Source organism: Synchiropus splendidus, chromosome 9 (genome assembly GCF_027744825.2).
Source record: "Synchiropus splendidus isolate RoL2022-P1 chromosome 9, RoL_Sspl_1.0, whole genome shotgun sequence".
Lineage (NCBI taxonomy): Eukaryota > Metazoa > Chordata > Actinopteri > Syngnathiformes > Callionymidae > Synchiropus > Synchiropus splendidus.
Window position 1 is genome coordinate 5,635,098 of NC_071342.1, and position 17,648 is coordinate 5,652,745.

The window sequence follows — 17,648 nt, forward strand, 5'->3', positions numbered from 1 at the left end:
AGCTTAGACAAGATCTTCCTGTCAGATACACACACACACACACACAGAGAGTCAGCCCTCTGCAATATTTACTCACCTCGTGTGGGGAAATCTCGGAGGATTATCCCCAATAACCTGTTTAACTTAATCCTTATCTCGCACACATGAATAATAAATCTGCCATCCCACTCGCCGTCTCTCCAAAGAGTAACGCCTCTCTCACCTTACTCTCCATCACCCTCCCTTCCTCCCTCCCACCCTCCTTCCTTCGCTCTCGCACTCTCATTCCATCTGCTCTCGGAACATGAGCCGGCTGCTTTCTCTGCCTCCCCGAGCGTCTCTGAACAGTCTTGACATATGCGCTCGCTCCTGCAGGCGACTGCCTCTCCGTACATCGCCTTGCTTCCCCTCTAGGACCGGGCAGGAAAGGGAACAGTAGCAGGAAGGCTGACCACAGGAAGTGGGCAGAGCCAGGGGTCAGGCAGCTGTGGCCCAACATTTCTCTCCGTGGCCACTTGTTGTTGGAATCAGAGACGGAGGAGAAGGACCTGTTGGACTCCAGCTGGAGGAAAGAACCTTAACTTTGCGTGAAATACATTTGGAGAAAACCAAAACTATTGTTCAGTGACTGGAAATGACTGATCAGTAAGCGTCAGAGGAAGGGTTCTACACCTGCTGTGAGAGAGAGAAGGGCTTTTTCCTTGAAACACCTCACAGTCTGCCTCGATTCTTCAAGTGCAAGGGAGCGACATCGTCAGGGATTTGGACCCCCATCTCTGGTGAGTTATGATCTTCTAAGAGGACGAATGTGTTTTGTGTGTTCACGCTACGAGATAATTCAATTTGACGGTCAGGAATTTACAGCCTCATCAGGATTTAACAACAGCAGTTCGACATCTTTCTCTCTGAAGGCTTTTTCATTTGAGAGGAATTCAGAGAACAATTTAACGCAAACCTTCCCAGCAACGGTCATTGTTACTAACCTGCTCAGTCACCTATGGACCCCACAGTTTTTATATTTAGCTGGGGGAGAAAAGCAGATTTTGCCACATAAATGTCGCCATCCTCTCCATGCTATAAGAGTACGTCGACCTAAGTGTATTGTTGCAACTTTACATTGCATTACAAACACTTTTTTTTTAAAGAAGTCTGCTCTGTAACTGTTATGGAAATTTCCCAACATCCTTTCGGTTTAAAAGTAATTTAAAGGAATGTCTGCTGGGCTCGGTGTGTCGCCGACGTTTCAGGAGAATTGTTTTTTCCTAAAAACCTCTTGTATTCCATCAGCGCGGTGGTTTGGACTTAGCAGAAGAGGTTTAACATGTGTATTGCTTTAAACAATATCCTTGATTAGAACAGCCTGGCATCCTCCCCGGTCCAGAAAACAAACTCCCTTCGCCTTGTTTAAAGTCTGACTGAGATCCAGTGGTGATACATGTCTTCTGGAATTGTAAGTCTTGGTGCAGCTCCAGGCTTCTTTCACAATCGGGGCCATCCCAAATGTCGGACGGAGCGTCTGACAAGGAGGTGCGGTGGACAGCAGGCGGATCACCGGCTCGGTCTGTCGCCTGCCGCTCACATGTCACGGCAATGATTTGCGGCTGCTCCGTGTAGATTTGAGTGCAGTAATTGAGCGCTGCTGCTCCCCCCCAGAGGCTAAACTGTCATCGCCACAGACAGACGGCGGCGACAATTAAGATGATCCAGGGATGATTTGGAGAGAACAGGAACGATATTAAAAAGCAAACTGAACCCACCAGGAGATCTTTTCATAGACGGCAGCTCTTTGCAGAGAAACTCACACGGGCGTCAACTTGGATTTGAAGTATTGATGAAAGCTTTTTTCATTGTTACTGGAGTTGCTGGAAGTTGACAGGTGTCGTCTCATTCCTGTATAATGATTTCTTCTGGATTCTATATTGTCTTTCTAACAGCACTTGTACATGGAAATGTGTGTGTTGGTGACAGTCGTAATGAGCTTCAGCACTTTATTAAACCTTTCATGCAGAGCAGCCGCATGTTTGCTCAAGACAAATGTGTTCTGATGAATCACTCGGTGTCAGTGTTCATCCTTCTGCTTTAGGCAGCTTGGGATGATGTCACACCTGTATGGTGTGAATGGGGGGGGGTCATCTAGCGTGATGGATGGAGATCAAAGGAGGTGAGGAAGAGAGTGTATACAGGGTGGAATGGGTCTGTGGCAGAAGAGGGGGCAGCCAAGGTACAGATGAATGAATCAATTTCGGAGTTCAACAGGTGGTGCTATCGGTTTAAACTGAATTCGGGTTTCAGGAATATCATTGTTCAAAGCCAATGATTACACACCAAAGACTGCCATCTAGTGGTCTTTTAAATGACAAAAGTATTTCGCAAAACCTCACTGAACCATCACAGGTGGAAAAGAAGCTCTTGGGCATCCTCAGCTCTGACTCTACAGTTGAAGATGCTCAGGTTTTCACAGGGAGTGACTAGGAAGGACAAGATTAGAAACCAGGATATGGAGAAGATAGGAGACAAAGTTAGTGAGGCCGGATGGTTTGGACACGAGGAGAGAAGGGACAGGGAACATGTTGAACAAAGACAGGACGACAGCCACAGAAGATCATGGTAGGTATGAATTGGATAGATACACAAGATGGATGAAAGTGGATCAGGTTGACTTCCTACAGTAGTTAGAACTGATCTCCTGAACTCAAGAGGTGACGTGTTGGAATTTTTTTGTCTCTATTGATGTTATTTTTAAGCCTGAACAAGATGCTGTGGTTTGGATCACTTGAGTGTTGGCCCTTGAGCTCTTGAACTTTTGTGTGAAGACGAAACATTGGACCAACAGGAAAACATGTGGGAGGGGGCAGGAAAGGGGTGGCGTTGGGTTTTTGTTATCGACAGATTAGGAACACACCCGATGCTCACAGACCGAAAGTGGAAGTCGCCCCGGCAACCTGTACACCTGAAGGTGACAGTGACATTTACACCTCAGGACGTTGCGGCGTTTCAATTTTAATCGCAAACATTGTAGACAAATTTGCAATCTGTCAAATTAGCTCTTAACACCTGAAGGTTCTGGTAAAATAGTCCAATATAGAAGGAAGGGGAAACTCAGGACCAAAACATGGTTTGTGGCCACTGGTGTCTGCCACGCTGGGCAAGGTCCTCGGTTCTACATGCTCAGTTGCTAAACGTCACAAACATCACAACAGAACATTGAAATAGCTTGAAATAAAATATGCAAATTAGCGGCCCCCCAGAGATCTTAATAAAAGCTGGTACTTAAAGTTGAATCTTTACATACCAAGGGCTACATATTTAACAAATCTGAAATAAATACCATTTTCAATTTAACGGTTGGCTTAATCCGTTTTTGTGTCTTCATTTAATAAACACATTCCTCACAGTCTCGGGTACACGGCCCACAGAGACAGAGGTGATTTGATTTGGTTGTTATGTCGAAAGCCGTTGATGCCACTAAACCCAGTGGTCTAATTCCTGAAGAGAAAAATATCAGGGAAAATCCTTCAGGGGCCATCTGGGAGACTTAGTCCTCACAAACACACTCACACTCACACACACACACAGCCCGTGATTAGAGCCATTCATTCTTTCACATCCACGTCAAGAGTGGTTGACAAGCTGTCCAGCTGTGGCAGTGTTCGCTCTGCTGGACTCACTGATTGCTGCTGAAAGACACAGTTAGGATTTGATTTGTCAGTCACAGACCTGAGTTTCCAAAATACTTCACCTCACGTCTGGACGTTCATCTGCATCCCACTCACTCTCAGACGTCACCAACTCATTCCTTCACTCACCTTATCCTGAAATCTCGTTCATGCTGCACGGTTGATGTAGAGACATTGAAAAGTGGGGATGAAAAAATATTTAAACTTCAACATTACGAAAAAAACAAGTATTCAACGTGAAAGCCAAATATACTGTGATATTTTATATGTGATTTATTAAACCACGCCATATATTGTTAAAATACAACACAAAAAAAATTTAGGCAATGCCTCATACATATGATCAGAAATGAATGATGGGAAGGAGTACGTTGAGAATTAGGTGGTTAAAATGCTAATTAATAATTTAAAAAATGTTAAAAAAAAATATTAAAAAAAATTATATAAAACAAAATAAATAAATAAAAAATAGGAAAATTGCAAATATACTTCAGAAATAACAACATTTCATTGTAAAATGTCATAAATCGTTCATGTGGCCCTCATGAGGTCATGGCAAAACTACAAAAGAACTTAATGACTTCATGTTATTAATAATCATAATGAAATTTTAAGTTAAATAAGATTCTTACAGTACATTATATATATATATACATATATATTCTTAAAAAGCCCTTCCAAACTCTTCCTTTTATCATTTATACTGAGAATCTTTGAATAAAATGCACATAAAATGATATAAAATGGCTTAATCAAATGACATTTTAAGTTTTCAATGTGATTGAGTGATTACACTTTACTTTTTTCTCATTGTTTTTCAGTATTTTAGTAACACAAATTTAGACAAAATGAGGTTACATTCGAGACACTTCCTTAGGCCCCTTCATGAGATAAATGAAAATGCCTACTCCTCTCTGAACTAACACACAGAAGGAGCCTCACATCACATCAGAGAATTCACTTGAACATTAAATGTTCTCTCTGAGTTACACAGCAGTGCCTCTGCTAAGCTGACCCCCATCGCCCCCCCCCCCCCTTCCATGATGAGATCACCCTGTGGTTGACAGTCAAATTTAAACAGTGTGAGTTCTGAGTCCAGCTCTGAATTATTTGGAGATGGCTGTCGCTCATTACTGTCAGTGTGAAAGCCGCCTGACATCATTCATAACGCGATAACATCAGATTTAAGCAATTGTGAAAGAAAATACAATTAACTGGCCGAAGTGGCGGGGGCGCTCTCTGAGGTGACGGAGTGTGTGTGAGGACAGGCCGTGTGTGTGTCTGTGTGTGGTGAGTATCCCAGTGTGACTCTCTGGCAGACAGATTGTTTAGGAGCTCATGTGTGATTAAACACATTTTTAATCTGAACAACAGACTCAGTGTTCGCGAGTCAAACATCAGGCGTGGAAATCGCTGCGCCTCCGCCACATAAACAAGCTGATGAATTTGGGGAAGTTAAATCACAGCTCGACTGTGTCACAGACGGTCCTCGGAGCTGATGTGTTCACGAGACAACAGAGAGAGAGAGAGAGTCAAATGACAGCAGAGCACGCTGTGCTTGTGCACTTATCATTATGACCACTGGGTTATTCTCCTGACACCTAGCTCCAGCATGAAGCGCAGTGGCTGCTACATGTTCATCCAATCAGAAATTTTGACCAAGGATAGGCTTCTTTTGCTCAAATTAGCACCAGTGATTCAGCCAATATTACTTCTGGCAATGCCACAGTTGTCTTATTTCCTTGCAAAAACGGCCATGGAGAACTCGCCCAGGGCACCATTCCAATCTCTGTTGTGCTGTACCAGATGCCATTTCAGCCAGGCCCCTTTCAAGGAAGGCCAAACCACCTTCAGTTGCCCATCCCTGCACCGCCTGGCCTCGGCTCAGTTGGATGGTTCTGCCTCCCAAGCAAGCTAACGTCGCCTGTTCTGAACCAAGGGGCTGCATGACCTAGCCTACTTCCACCACCTGTCTCACGGGAGCGAGAGGAAAGGACCGCCTGGTTGAGATGTCCTCTCAAGTTGGTGTGCCATTCAGAAACAGAAGTTTTTTTCCTCAGTAATTCTTGCGGGATATATCTGAACATCACTACTGTAGCCAAACAAAAAAAACAACTCCTGACGGAAAAGTCCTAAGCCAATCTAAAACTACCTGGTGTATGCATCTGTAGGCCTTCTAAAGGAGCTTTGGTGAGTCAAGGTGGCACAAAAATATCATGGATATTAGACGGAATATGATGGCCTAGGCCTAAAAGACAAGACCAGACTGGTCTGCTGGACAAAGAGTCTGTGACTGAAAATGCTGGTCATCTGCCATAGCCAGAGAACGAGAGAGGTTGGTCATGATGCTCTCAGTTTTGTGCATGGTGCGCTTCCCCATCACGTCCTCCACACTGTCCTGTTTTCCTTCCAATGATTGACTCTTCTTAAGATGTGGTGTCGGCACCCTTTGCAAAGCTGGAGTACAGACGTGTAGAGCTCATGATGAACGCTCTCCACTGCCATGAGAACTGCCTGGAGAGGGTCCTCTTGTACAGAACATGGGTGTTCAACCCAAATATCTTGCAGGTTCATGCTGTGGAAGATCAGAAGGATGTGACCCCTCCTCACAAGTTCTGGTCCAGGTTCTTGACTGGTGTCCTTGACCTGCCCTGATTCTCAATCAACTGACCTTAGTAAACGGTACCAAAGGTTCAGGACAGGTGTTCCCCACCCGTCCGCCCCTGCTGCATCTGACTTGTTCCCTCACTGAGAGGATCTTCTTGTCGGAGGAGGTCTCTTGGCCTCAAAGTGGTGGAACAAGCTAACACATACCACAGGGATCCCTCCTGACACAGACTCCAGAGACTCGCATCTCTAGACGGCAGCTCTCGATTGGATAAAAGAGTCAACGCTCACTACATGGCTTTGATGCGCCAATGGTTACATTAAAAACAGTATTCACAGTTTACAGTTTGCCACTGGTTAAACTATCCAAAAAAGCACGATGGAAAAGGAAAACATCGAGAACAGATTTCAGCGCCAGCTATGCTCGAGTCAAACAGTAGACAAAATATTAATATTCATAAATTTACAAATATAGTCTTCAAACATGCAAGACTTCAAACTGCACTTCAACCTTCAAGAACCCTTCAGCGGTCGCTGAGCTTGTAAAGGTTTTTTTAAACTCATTTCTGTGATTTGGCCTTTGGTTGAGTGAAAGTGGGTCAGACTTGTCTGCCAGTCACCAAACACTCGGCAGAATGACAACTGTATCTGTCTCCGCCTCGCTGTCACACTCAGACACGTTCCCTTGCCTGCGGACAGCACACCGATGTAATTACAGATATTCCAGCTGCGGTTTATTCTTCCTACCTCTGAAAGATGCTCCTGATAAAGCGCGCTTGTAAATAACTTCACAGGAGCGCGGCGCAAGATAAGACGCGACACACGTGCGGAGAGAGGCTCTAATAAGGTGATTTAAATTCCTAAACTAGGCAGGGAAAACAAATGTTGAAATTGTAAAAAAAACTTGCCATGATTTTATCTTAAAAAAAAAAAAAAAAAAAAAAAAAAAGTTAAAAGAAGCGTTTTACAGCTCAGTAATCAAAGTTGTTCAATTTAGTAAGATGCAAACCTATCTCAGCCAATTATCTCAATATTTTCACTGCAGACTTATGATTGAAAACTGCATTTTTTCTCCCTTTGGTCCTTTTATTTATTAATTAACTTACCCTTTAACTGTCTTACTTTTGTCCTTAAAAAAACATTTGTTCTTGCTAGTTCTTTCAGTTTACAGAATACGATACTTAGGTTAGCAATAATTAGATTTCTTTTTGTGTAAACCTAAGTACTACTTTGCGGGTTTTTAAAAAAAATATATACTAAACACAGTTCCTTCTTTATACATCATGCATATATCAAGTTGCATTTCCGACTGGTTTTTACATTTTTTTCATGTATGTCCATCCATCCTCTAATATACTATATAAATGTATATCTACATACATTTTTGTGAATTCTTTTCATTTCAAAATCTTTACTTAAAAATGTGCCCATATATCTGAATTTACTTTAATCAAAAATATGTTACAAATAATTGAGTCTAGTTCGTGTCTCAAAGACACCCTTTAAATGTTGAAATTTAAAAACGCTATAATTCAAAATTCCCCCATGACTCATTACAATGAAAGCCCGGCAGCAACAAAACGAGAATTGATGAAATGACAATGACCCGCTGCTGTGAGTAATGAAGAGCAGACATGATGCACGCACGCACACACACACACACACACACACACACACACACCTGCAGCTATTTTTACTCATTAACTTTATCGGTTAGCGGTATCATGAGTTGCCCTAAAACATGTTTCGCTCTTTGAAGATAAATTCAAGTTTAGAAAATAAATGTTTTGCTCTCTAACACGGTGTCCAATAAATGGCTTCACTACATAGCTAATATACTCAAACAATTTAGTTTAATACGATCAATCCAACAAATTGTTTTGGATTCAACTGCTCTCAAATTAACTTCCCTCATGACCCTTAAGATGTTATGTCATTTCAAACATTGCTTCCGAAAACATTTCATTATACTTAATATCAGGAATGACCAATACAATTCGCCAATAAAAAGTGTTTTGAGAATAAAGTTTTTTTTTTATGTGTTTTCAAACAGTACTCTTATAAAACAAATATATGTTGTAGATTGTAAAACAATTGTGTTTTAATTTAGAATTTCAAAATGATGAATGGATGTATTCCCCAAATGCTTTATTGGAAAATAACACTTTCTCCATCACTTTTTTTCGGTTCCCCTGTTTACCAAGTTTGTTATCTTGCTGTCTGCTAAGTGCTACATCTGCTTTTTAGGTGAGAAAAGCAGGTGGTGAAGGGAAAAAAGAGCGAGAAGCTAAAGGTGAGACCAGATTTTTTTAAGAGGATGAGTGAATGACAGCTGCCAGAAATAGACTGAAACAAGTTGAGGTGTGAGCTGGAGTCTGGAGGGAGAGAGAGAAAAAAAAGAGGACAGTGGAGACTGAGGTGAAGGAAGCTCCGACTCACCAAAGAAAAGTTTGAAACAGTGGTGCTGAATGGCAGGAAGGGCGTGTTGGTCGCTAATGACGACATCCATTAAGCTGCCCTCAACATTTCCCAGCAGGCCTTGTGGTCACTTCCTGCTGCTGATTAACCACTGTGACTGTGAGGCAGAAACAGGAAACTCTCTTTGAAAAATGCCCTTTAAGGAAAAATGCTTTAAACCGAGAGCAAATGTCCGGTCACGCATTGAGGCGTCAACAACAACTTCAGTCAAAACAATGGAGTTCTGAGTCATCACAGGTGTTTAGCATGTATCATCATCATTCGAGATCTGGATGGAACTGGATGATGCCTGTCTAGCAAAGTTCAAAGGCCATTCCGACTTCTTCAAACTGACTATACCGAACAATGCGGTGTGTTCATTTTTCAACCATCAAAATGATATCTGCTTTATGATTTAATGAGGAAGCGGAAACACTTTTACAATGCCTCAAACATTTCTATTGACTGAGTGGACGCACGTGCAGTATGAGTAGAGTCACAGTGTGCAGGCTCCTGGACTGAGCTGAACAGGTTGACACTAAAAGCAGAACAATAGGGTCGTTGCGGGCAGTTCTTGTCACCATGGTGACAGAAGCTTGCAAAGTCAGTTTCAGCACCGCTGGGTGCAGGATGGAGACTTCTATTTCACTGGGCAAGTCTGGACTTAGTAGGTGAGCATGACTGGTATCACGATGAAGGTGAGAAGTCCTCGAAGTGGACTGTTCTGCAGGTGCTGAAATATGGTCCAGGTTGCACCTACTCAGAGGGTCTACTGACTTTACATTTGTCGTTTAAGGTCCTCTTTAACTGAGGAAAACCATCAAGTTCAAGAGAGAACTTTAAAAGTGGGGCTGCCGAAGCCATCTCTCCGTTCTCTGCGTTCATTTCCACCATATTTCTGCATGTTTCCCTAAACCTTACAGACACTGACCAGGCAGTGCAGTCCCACCGGAAACCGTGGGGGACAGTGATGGTGTTACTTACTGCTCTTAGTACGACACAAAGAAGATGTAACAATGTTGGAGATTGTCCATCCTCCAGTCACGGTACATTACCAATGCATCTTCCACAGTCGCCATGTTTATTTTGGAGTTTGTTGTTGACTCTGGTCTGCAATACCAACATAAAGAACGCATTGAAGCCTTTGACCAGTGACAGTGACATCATTTGAAATGGGAGGGTACAATTTTCTACGTAAAGGGAGTATAAATGGGCCTTCAACCAAACAGGACCATCTTCTGCCCACTCCGACCCTCCAAAAAGCCCTGATTCAACCTTCTTCTGGGCACTCAACCAGCATCCAGAAGTCTTGAAACGACACCGCAGGCCCTATTAATCAGCCCACCCCCGATTCATTCGACCTCCACAAAGAAGGGAAGGCTGCCTGCAGCTGCAGTCAAATTTTGAGAGCGCAGAAACAAAACAAACACGATAAAATCATGGTGGAGTTATTAGGACGTCATTTCTCAAAAATGTCACTTCAGTAATCTCCTTGTAAGACCATGAATTCTAAACCTGAATGAAGATTTGTTTTACCCCCTGACATTCAGGGACTAATAAAAAACATTTCATGGATATATATTTTACACCATCGACCTCGAGGCACATATGCTAGGTTAACATCTGAAACCCTCGCGAGACATCATCAATCCATTAAGACATCATTTTTATCGTCCCCGTTCTGATACTTGAGAAGGTCACGCCACAGCTAGCGGTCGTCTCGAAGGGGCGAGTCATAAAAGAGAGGATGCTCGGACTATTACATATCACCTTCGGATAAACAGTCTGGATCATGATGACGCTCTTGTTCATGAGGAGAAGGCCAGAGTGGCCTAAATCTTCTGCTACAAATTGCTTATTAAATCAGTGAGCGACTGAGAGGTGTGTAAAAAGGTTTGTCTGAAGATTTGTTTTAAAAGCGTGAACACATTGCAACGTCTTCACTCGTCTGTCGCCTCTAAAAGTGACTAGCAAAGGCACTAAATCCACCTCTGTGTTTTGGTTTCCATCTCGAGGGGGAAGTAAAAGGACACTCACAGGAGACCTGAGGGAACCAGCAGAAATCGTGGAAAACACGGGTGTGCTGAGTGATTTCGCTTGTCCAACTTGACCTCACATCGGTCATGTGACATCAATAAGGAAGAGTGATGGAGCTATGGCTCCTGTGGGACTCATCATTCAGCCGGCCAGACCAGAATCCGGGGCTTAAAACTACGTATTACTTTGCAATAAAAGCTTTTGGAGTTCAGAAAGTGATGGCAGATATCTTCAACTTTTTTAGGGCTTTTTGCTCCTCACTTTCTTGCAAGAGCCTTCATCAACTCAGTTCACACTCTTAATATGAAAACTATTACTGATATTGGTGGATTTTTGTAAATCACAAATGCACTGTATGTTGAATTGAAATTCCTTGTTTCAATGAAGTTGAAAACGATTTTTCATTTTGCAGATAAAACACCAATTATTATTTAAAGCTGAGTATGTTTCATACCAACAGGTTTCATTTCTGTAAATCAAGTTGTTCGATAAACAATATTGAAATGAACTGAAATCAGAAAACAGAAAACAACTTCAGGCGCATGACTTTTGGCCCGTTTCTGGTCAAAGCACAACAAGAGCCCACTCATGAAGCCCACTTCAGGCGGTTGGTAACGAGGGCAGGAGATTTGAAATGGTCTCATCAGCACTGCTCACTCTTTCCATCATTGCATTATTAATGCAACCATATTTTGTTCTCATTTAGCAGTTTTGCATTTTTCATACCACATGCTACAACTGGAGATGCTTTGACCTTAAACTCCATGGAATAAACGTCACGGTGATAAATATTTAAGAAAAACTGTATGGCATTAAAACACATGTTGTCGTGAAGACCTCATATTTGTTTACTGCACTCTGTTAAGTATAGATCTAGTATAGGTTATTGTGTGAAAACTTGCACAAGTGTCGTCTCTATATCTTTACTGAGACACAGAAAACAGCATCTTGACTGACCTCAGATGAGAAGTCAATGGCTGGTTTCAACCAATATCATGAACTTGAACTTGAACAAGATTTTCCAGGCAGTGTCGATGTTGTGCGACGATGTCATGTTGAACACAGTGAGAGAGATTTTTAAAGGTGATGTACAAATCCAGACTTCCAAAATGATCAATGAGAAGGTTGGTAAACTTCAGTAACTTCAGAAGAATCTGTGTCTTTCCTCCTCGCTGTTCTCCTCATGCAGACAGCTCTGCAGCTGCGAGATCACAGCAGTGAAAACAGTTACTGTGGTGCGCAGCAATATTCATTGAAGCAAATCAGTCTGTCAGACCCCTTAATGTGCCGCATTTATCATGTTTGCGTGGTGTTGCACTGTACACATAATTTCCGGCATCTAGCGCTGAGTTGCCTGAGGCGACAAGCTCATCTCCCTATGGAGAGCGCCCTGAGCCTAGGTGCAGCTCTCCAGCCGGGATCAAGTACGTAGCCAAAACCCGGTTTGGACTTGTGAGTCGAATGCACTTTGTCGCGAGACAGAGTGTTCAGTGTTGAAAAGCCCCTTATTGACCTGAGATCATGATGACAGGTTTTTTATTTCATGTTTATTAATGACACTTCTGATATGTACGTTTTAAATGCATATAGCCACATCATTACTCACTAAACAGTGAACAGACCTGATAGATGGATGTCTTTGGGAATGGACGGCTTTCAGATTTGTTTGTCAGGATTGCACATTTGGTTTCTTTGGGCCACTTGAACAGCGCTCCTGGGCTTCGTGTGGCTCCGTTTGAATCGACTGCCTTAAATGTTACGCAGCACTAAAGGCTTTTAACTTACTTTGACGAAACAGAAACTGACATTTGACAATACTGGCATCTTAAAAATGCACATCATCTTCAAAAAAGGTCACATTCATCCACTGCAGCTGGAAAATAAGCCCAAATCTACAGTAATTTGGTGCAGACTTTAATTCCACTAAAAGACAGCGACTCACGCTCAGATTAATTAAAAGACATTTCTGCTTAATTAATTTCATTCTGAGAGGAAACAAAAACGAAGCCTCGCAAGCACATGAGGGAAACTAACAAACCACAACAAAAGGACACAAACTGAAGTCCAAAGATCTCTGTTCCTTTTTTGAGCTGATTTATGGGGCCCAGTGTGAAGAGGTCAGCAGAGGTCATTTGACTACCAGATTAGGCCATTAGGGGGAGAAGACTTTATGCCGCTATAATCCCCTCATCATAATCTCTGGTTCTCCCTCTCTGCCTCTAATGGCCAGAAGACAATAAGACGCGCTAATCTGTCCACTGGGATGGCAAAGGGCCACGCTGAGAAATCTGCTGGAGCACACCGGCTCAAATGTTTTGAAGATTATTTCACTGGCATTTCTGCTTTATTAGATAGAGACCAGAGAGGCAGAGGAAGGAGGGGGGCGAGGGGCGCAGTTGCAGGGAGGAACAGCCAAAGTTTCGACTGATGGTATTCAAATATTTGGTTTTGTTTTGAAGGCAGGAACAAGTGATGCAAGATGTAGCAACACGCTCCCACCCTGGATCAGACAAGAGCCATGAATCACGTCATATGGTTTTAATTTCCGAGCATTTCCTCAAGGACACACCCATTGTTGGATTGTTGAGTTCGACAACAGAGTGAAGATGACAGTTGCTTGTAGACTGGAGATAGTTGTGGGTTATTAATGAAGAGTGACGATGCTATTCTACCTGCTGTATGTCGCGTGAGATATATATATATGTATATATATATATATATATATATATATATATATATATATATATATATATATATATCTCCACTGCACAAGACACGTCACAGCTAGGATGATAACAACAACAACAAACATGGAGGATGTATTTTGCTACACAATGGCCAGAGTTTCCACTACTCTGAATGTACTTAAAATTGTTATAAAATTTAAATTTTTGAAAATTGAAAATATTTTCAAGACATGAAAAGAGCTTTAGTTTAAATAAGGTGATATAAAAACTTAATAGCCACCATCGTGATTTATTGTGCCATTGTCAAACTGATGCAAAATAAACAATATTTCGTTGTTTAAATGTGTGTATGGGTCCTATATATATGTATATATGTCACAGGGTTCATTGCTTCTGGAGTAAGCAGGGTGAAGACCTGGACAACTGGAAAAACATTAATCAGATGTGAAAATACACTGTCAGATGCTCTGGCAGAGCTACATGAGTGTAACGAAGAACGTGGTGGAAGTCACTTTCTTCCACCACAGAGAAAGGCTGGTCATGCAGCCCAGTGAAATTAATTTGCCTTAGGGCTATTTGCTTAGCTTTCTTCAGCTGTCACGCATGTACTGTACAGGCGAGCGCTCCGAAACTGCTGATTGCTGCTGCTGAAGCAGCAGTCTTCTTTCTGTTGTCTGCTGTGAGCCTCAGTGCTTGTTCTTTGAATGGTGCATTGCATTTGTTGTGTTGAAGCCCCCCAGGTTTGCAGGATAGAAACTTTGCACAGACTACTAAAGTTCCGCACAGCAAACCAACCCATCCTCTCTTCCATGGCGTGATATAGTGGCGTTGGGAAAGTGGACTTTTGCATCGTATACTGATGCCAAAGGCAGCCTTCACTGTTGCATGTTGACGCATAGGTGTTTCAATGGAGTAAAAAATGTTTCCTTCCCATGTAGCGTTCCAGGTGGGAGGTATGGATAGCGTGTGCCGTCAGCAATTGACACGTGGTTACATATCGATCGAAAGGAGCGCCATCCCTTCTTTTACACGACACGGCACACATCAGGATATGCTGGAAAAGCGGCGCATGTGCTTCAATTGAAAACCTAATGCATCAATGTGCAATGCTGAAGGCTGAGTCTGTACAGAATGCAAAAGTCCACTTTCCCAATGTCAATATATTCCACCACAGGAGTTAGGATGGCATATGACATATATGTGACGAGTAGGAAAGGGGGAACACGACACTTCAGCAGGCTTCTTCAAATGGGAGGCTGCTGCAGGTGACTAGTTTTTGTGATCAGTGCAAAGCACATACTTTTTCATGGTCGACCACGGTCGTAAACTAATCGACCGCCACTATTCGTTATTGTTACTTCATTGATACTGCTATTATCAGTCAATCACATGGCTCTTTTTACAGCAGTATAATTCACCTGTTCATCAAGCCAGATGGCTCCAGCTGGGAATGGACTGACAACATTCCTATCAATGCAAACTCAAAAGATACACTACAGCAATAATACTAGAACTAACCTCCAGTTGAATTTAGGGATTATAATACCAATGGAAGTGATGTAGGCGAGAAGATCACATGTCTTGGTGAGGTCTGGTCATTTGGCAGCACACTCCCAAATGTGGAAGTTTTTCATACACAAGCCAGATGGGAGGCATTGTTGGATGAATCACAAACCGGGCTAGAAAAGAGAATGAGCGGTCATTGTACAGGAAAATGAACAATGGCGCTGGGGCTCGCACAAAAGCACAAAAAATAAAAAGCATAATGATAGCATTCACTTTGCTGGAATGATTCCTTTCATTGGTAAATTGCTAGTTTGAAGAAGTGTCTTCACTGCATTGAAGATTTAAAAAGAGAAATCCATTGTCTGATACTTCAAACAACAAATCCTTGAGTTTAAAGGCTTAACCGAGGCTAAAATCTCCACTGCTTTTTTAATACCATAAGACAGGATTTAATATCCCACTTATTGTGAATGATTTTTATCCTCCAGCGCAGTGATGTGAAGATAACAACAGAATTAGGTTCCCTGCCCTGGTGAATCGCCTGTTGGGGATCGAGTGCGTCGATGATGGATGCGATCTGTTTCAAGATGACTCTTTGTTTTAGCCATCAATCCGTCAGAGCGTGACGAGTTGGAACCCAAATATTAACCTGGATCGCCTCGCAAAAGAGCGGCCTCCTAGGAAGACGTGTTGGCTGAAAGGTCAAACCCGTCGGAGCATATGAACTTCTTAATTATTGACAGGGACACATGCGGGTGGTTTTAATGTCAACTTCTGTCTGTCTCTTGGTCGGAACACGTCTGCTATTACACCAGTGGGTCGGCACCTAAAGTGGGTCACAGGCCTATGTTTAATAGATCCCCTCGTGACCGCGGAAGTGATTTGCTTCCAGGCTGTTCCCACGATGAGGGGCTAAATGTTTAATTTAGGTCTCCGGCTGAAAAGATTTAACAGCCCTGGTCTTCAATGATAGCTGGACCTCAAGCTTAGCGCTAGGGACATCCAGTCCTTGGCCCCCGCTCACCACAAGGGGGTCTGTCCTCAGCTGATAACTGGGTTTTAATGTGAGCTCCTCTTTCTTCTTTGCCCCTACATGCCCCTCTGTTCCTCTTCTCATTTCTCAAGCACTTTTACGCTCCTGTCTCCTAGATCATGGCTCTGCTTCAACCTTGGACCACAGGGCTTATGGCCGTCCTGGCCATGGCAATGTCCCCTGGAATCTTTGGCGACCCCGACCCTCTGGTGGCGGAGCCTAAGGAGATGATAGTGAAGAAGGAATCTCATCCTGTGCTGTTTAGACAAAAGAGAGAGTGGATCTGGAACTCCCTCTACGTGGAGGAGGAGAAGCCAGCACCCATCCCATACAAGATCGGACAGGTACACCCTGAAACTCTACCATTCCATGAGAGGCAGGGAATCACTCAGGTTGATGCTGTCATTTTTTCAAAGCCAAAGACCACAATACATATTATTTGATTAATCACAGTTAACTTCACGTTCTCTACTTCACGTTTCTTTTTGTATGAACAGAGATTGCGGTTCTTAGCCCTAAACTGAAAAGGGAACCTCAATATCTAGGGGCACCACACTGGATGGGGCACCAAGAATTGGAATTTCTTCCTGAATATGTTTATTATTGTCAATAAATATTAAAGCATGCTTTCAATAAATGGCCTCAGAACCTGAAAGCCTTACTTTAAAATGGGATTTTTTCAGGAAACTTTGTCCCAAGGCATGAACTAATTTCATTATTGGAATACACCACTAAAATTCAGAATTGCCTAAACGCACCAAGGTGTTCAGTGGGCTACTTCTTTTTCCCTGAAAACCTGGAATGATCATTGTGTGACAGTCCTGTAAGTAAATGAGAGTATTTGGTGAATATTCCAAAGGTGCTCTCAGCAGAACCCCATAGGAGGTTTAGCACACTCAGCCATTCAGAGAAACTAGAGAGAAAAAGGAAGATCCAAATCCAGCAAAGTACTAAAACATGATCTCACTCCAGCAGGAAGAACTGAAGTAATGTGAATCCACTGAGGCGGACCAGTGATCTGGCTCAGAACGCTCCTGTTTCATTAATTGGAATTTGTGCTTTGATTAGTCAGACTGCAGAGCAGACATGTGAAGTGTGTTAAAAGTTTTAATCGATTTATTTGGTCCGCCATGATGTTTCCGTAAAACTGTACCACAAACTCGGCGCTTCACTTGCTTACTTCCGGGTGACTCAAAGTCAGTGAGAACAACCCTGTGAATGACTCAAAGGTCAGGAACATTAGTTCCTCCGGCACATGGGGAGCGAGTGCTTCTCAATCCTCCAAATAGCTAGCCCTGCTCCTAATTTGCTCTCCTGTCCTCCACCACAGTTGAAGTCCAGTCAGCGAGTGGAGGTGAAGAGATTTAAGATAGAAGGCGAAGGCGCGAACACCATCTTCACTGTGGACCACAAAGGAGACCTTTTTGTCAGCAAATCTCTGGACAGAGAAGAGAAAAGCCTCTATCACTTAACCGCTACCATGTATGACGGGAACAACAAAGTGATCGAGGACTCGGGAGACTTTGTGGTCCAGGTGACGGACATCAACGACAACAGCCCGGTTTTCACCGGAGTATTTAACGGAAGTATTATGGAGAGATCATCGATAGGTGAGTGGATATGGGAAGAGTTTGTCGTCACTACAGTCGTATCATTGATCTCAGT

The 17,648-nt window shown here is 42.8% G+C and overlaps 1 protein-coding gene across 1 annotated transcript in view; it reads left to right on the plus strand.

Moving 5' to 3' along the window:
- The first annotated feature begins 281 nt into the window (after window positions 1–281).
- cdh5 (cadherin 5) overlaps window positions 282–17,648 on the plus strand; it is a 48,833-nt gene continuing 31,466 nt past the window's right edge. The window contains exons 1-3 of the mRNA XM_053874380.1: window positions 282–758; window positions 16,100–16,327; window positions 17,314–17,593. Of these exons, the coding sequence (XP_053730355.1) occupies window positions 16,103–16,327; window positions 17,314–17,593 (505 nt within the window). The 5' untranslated portion in view covers window positions 282–758; window positions 16,100–16,102. The remainder of the gene's footprint in view (window positions 759–16,099; window positions 16,328–17,313; window positions 17,594–17,648) is intronic.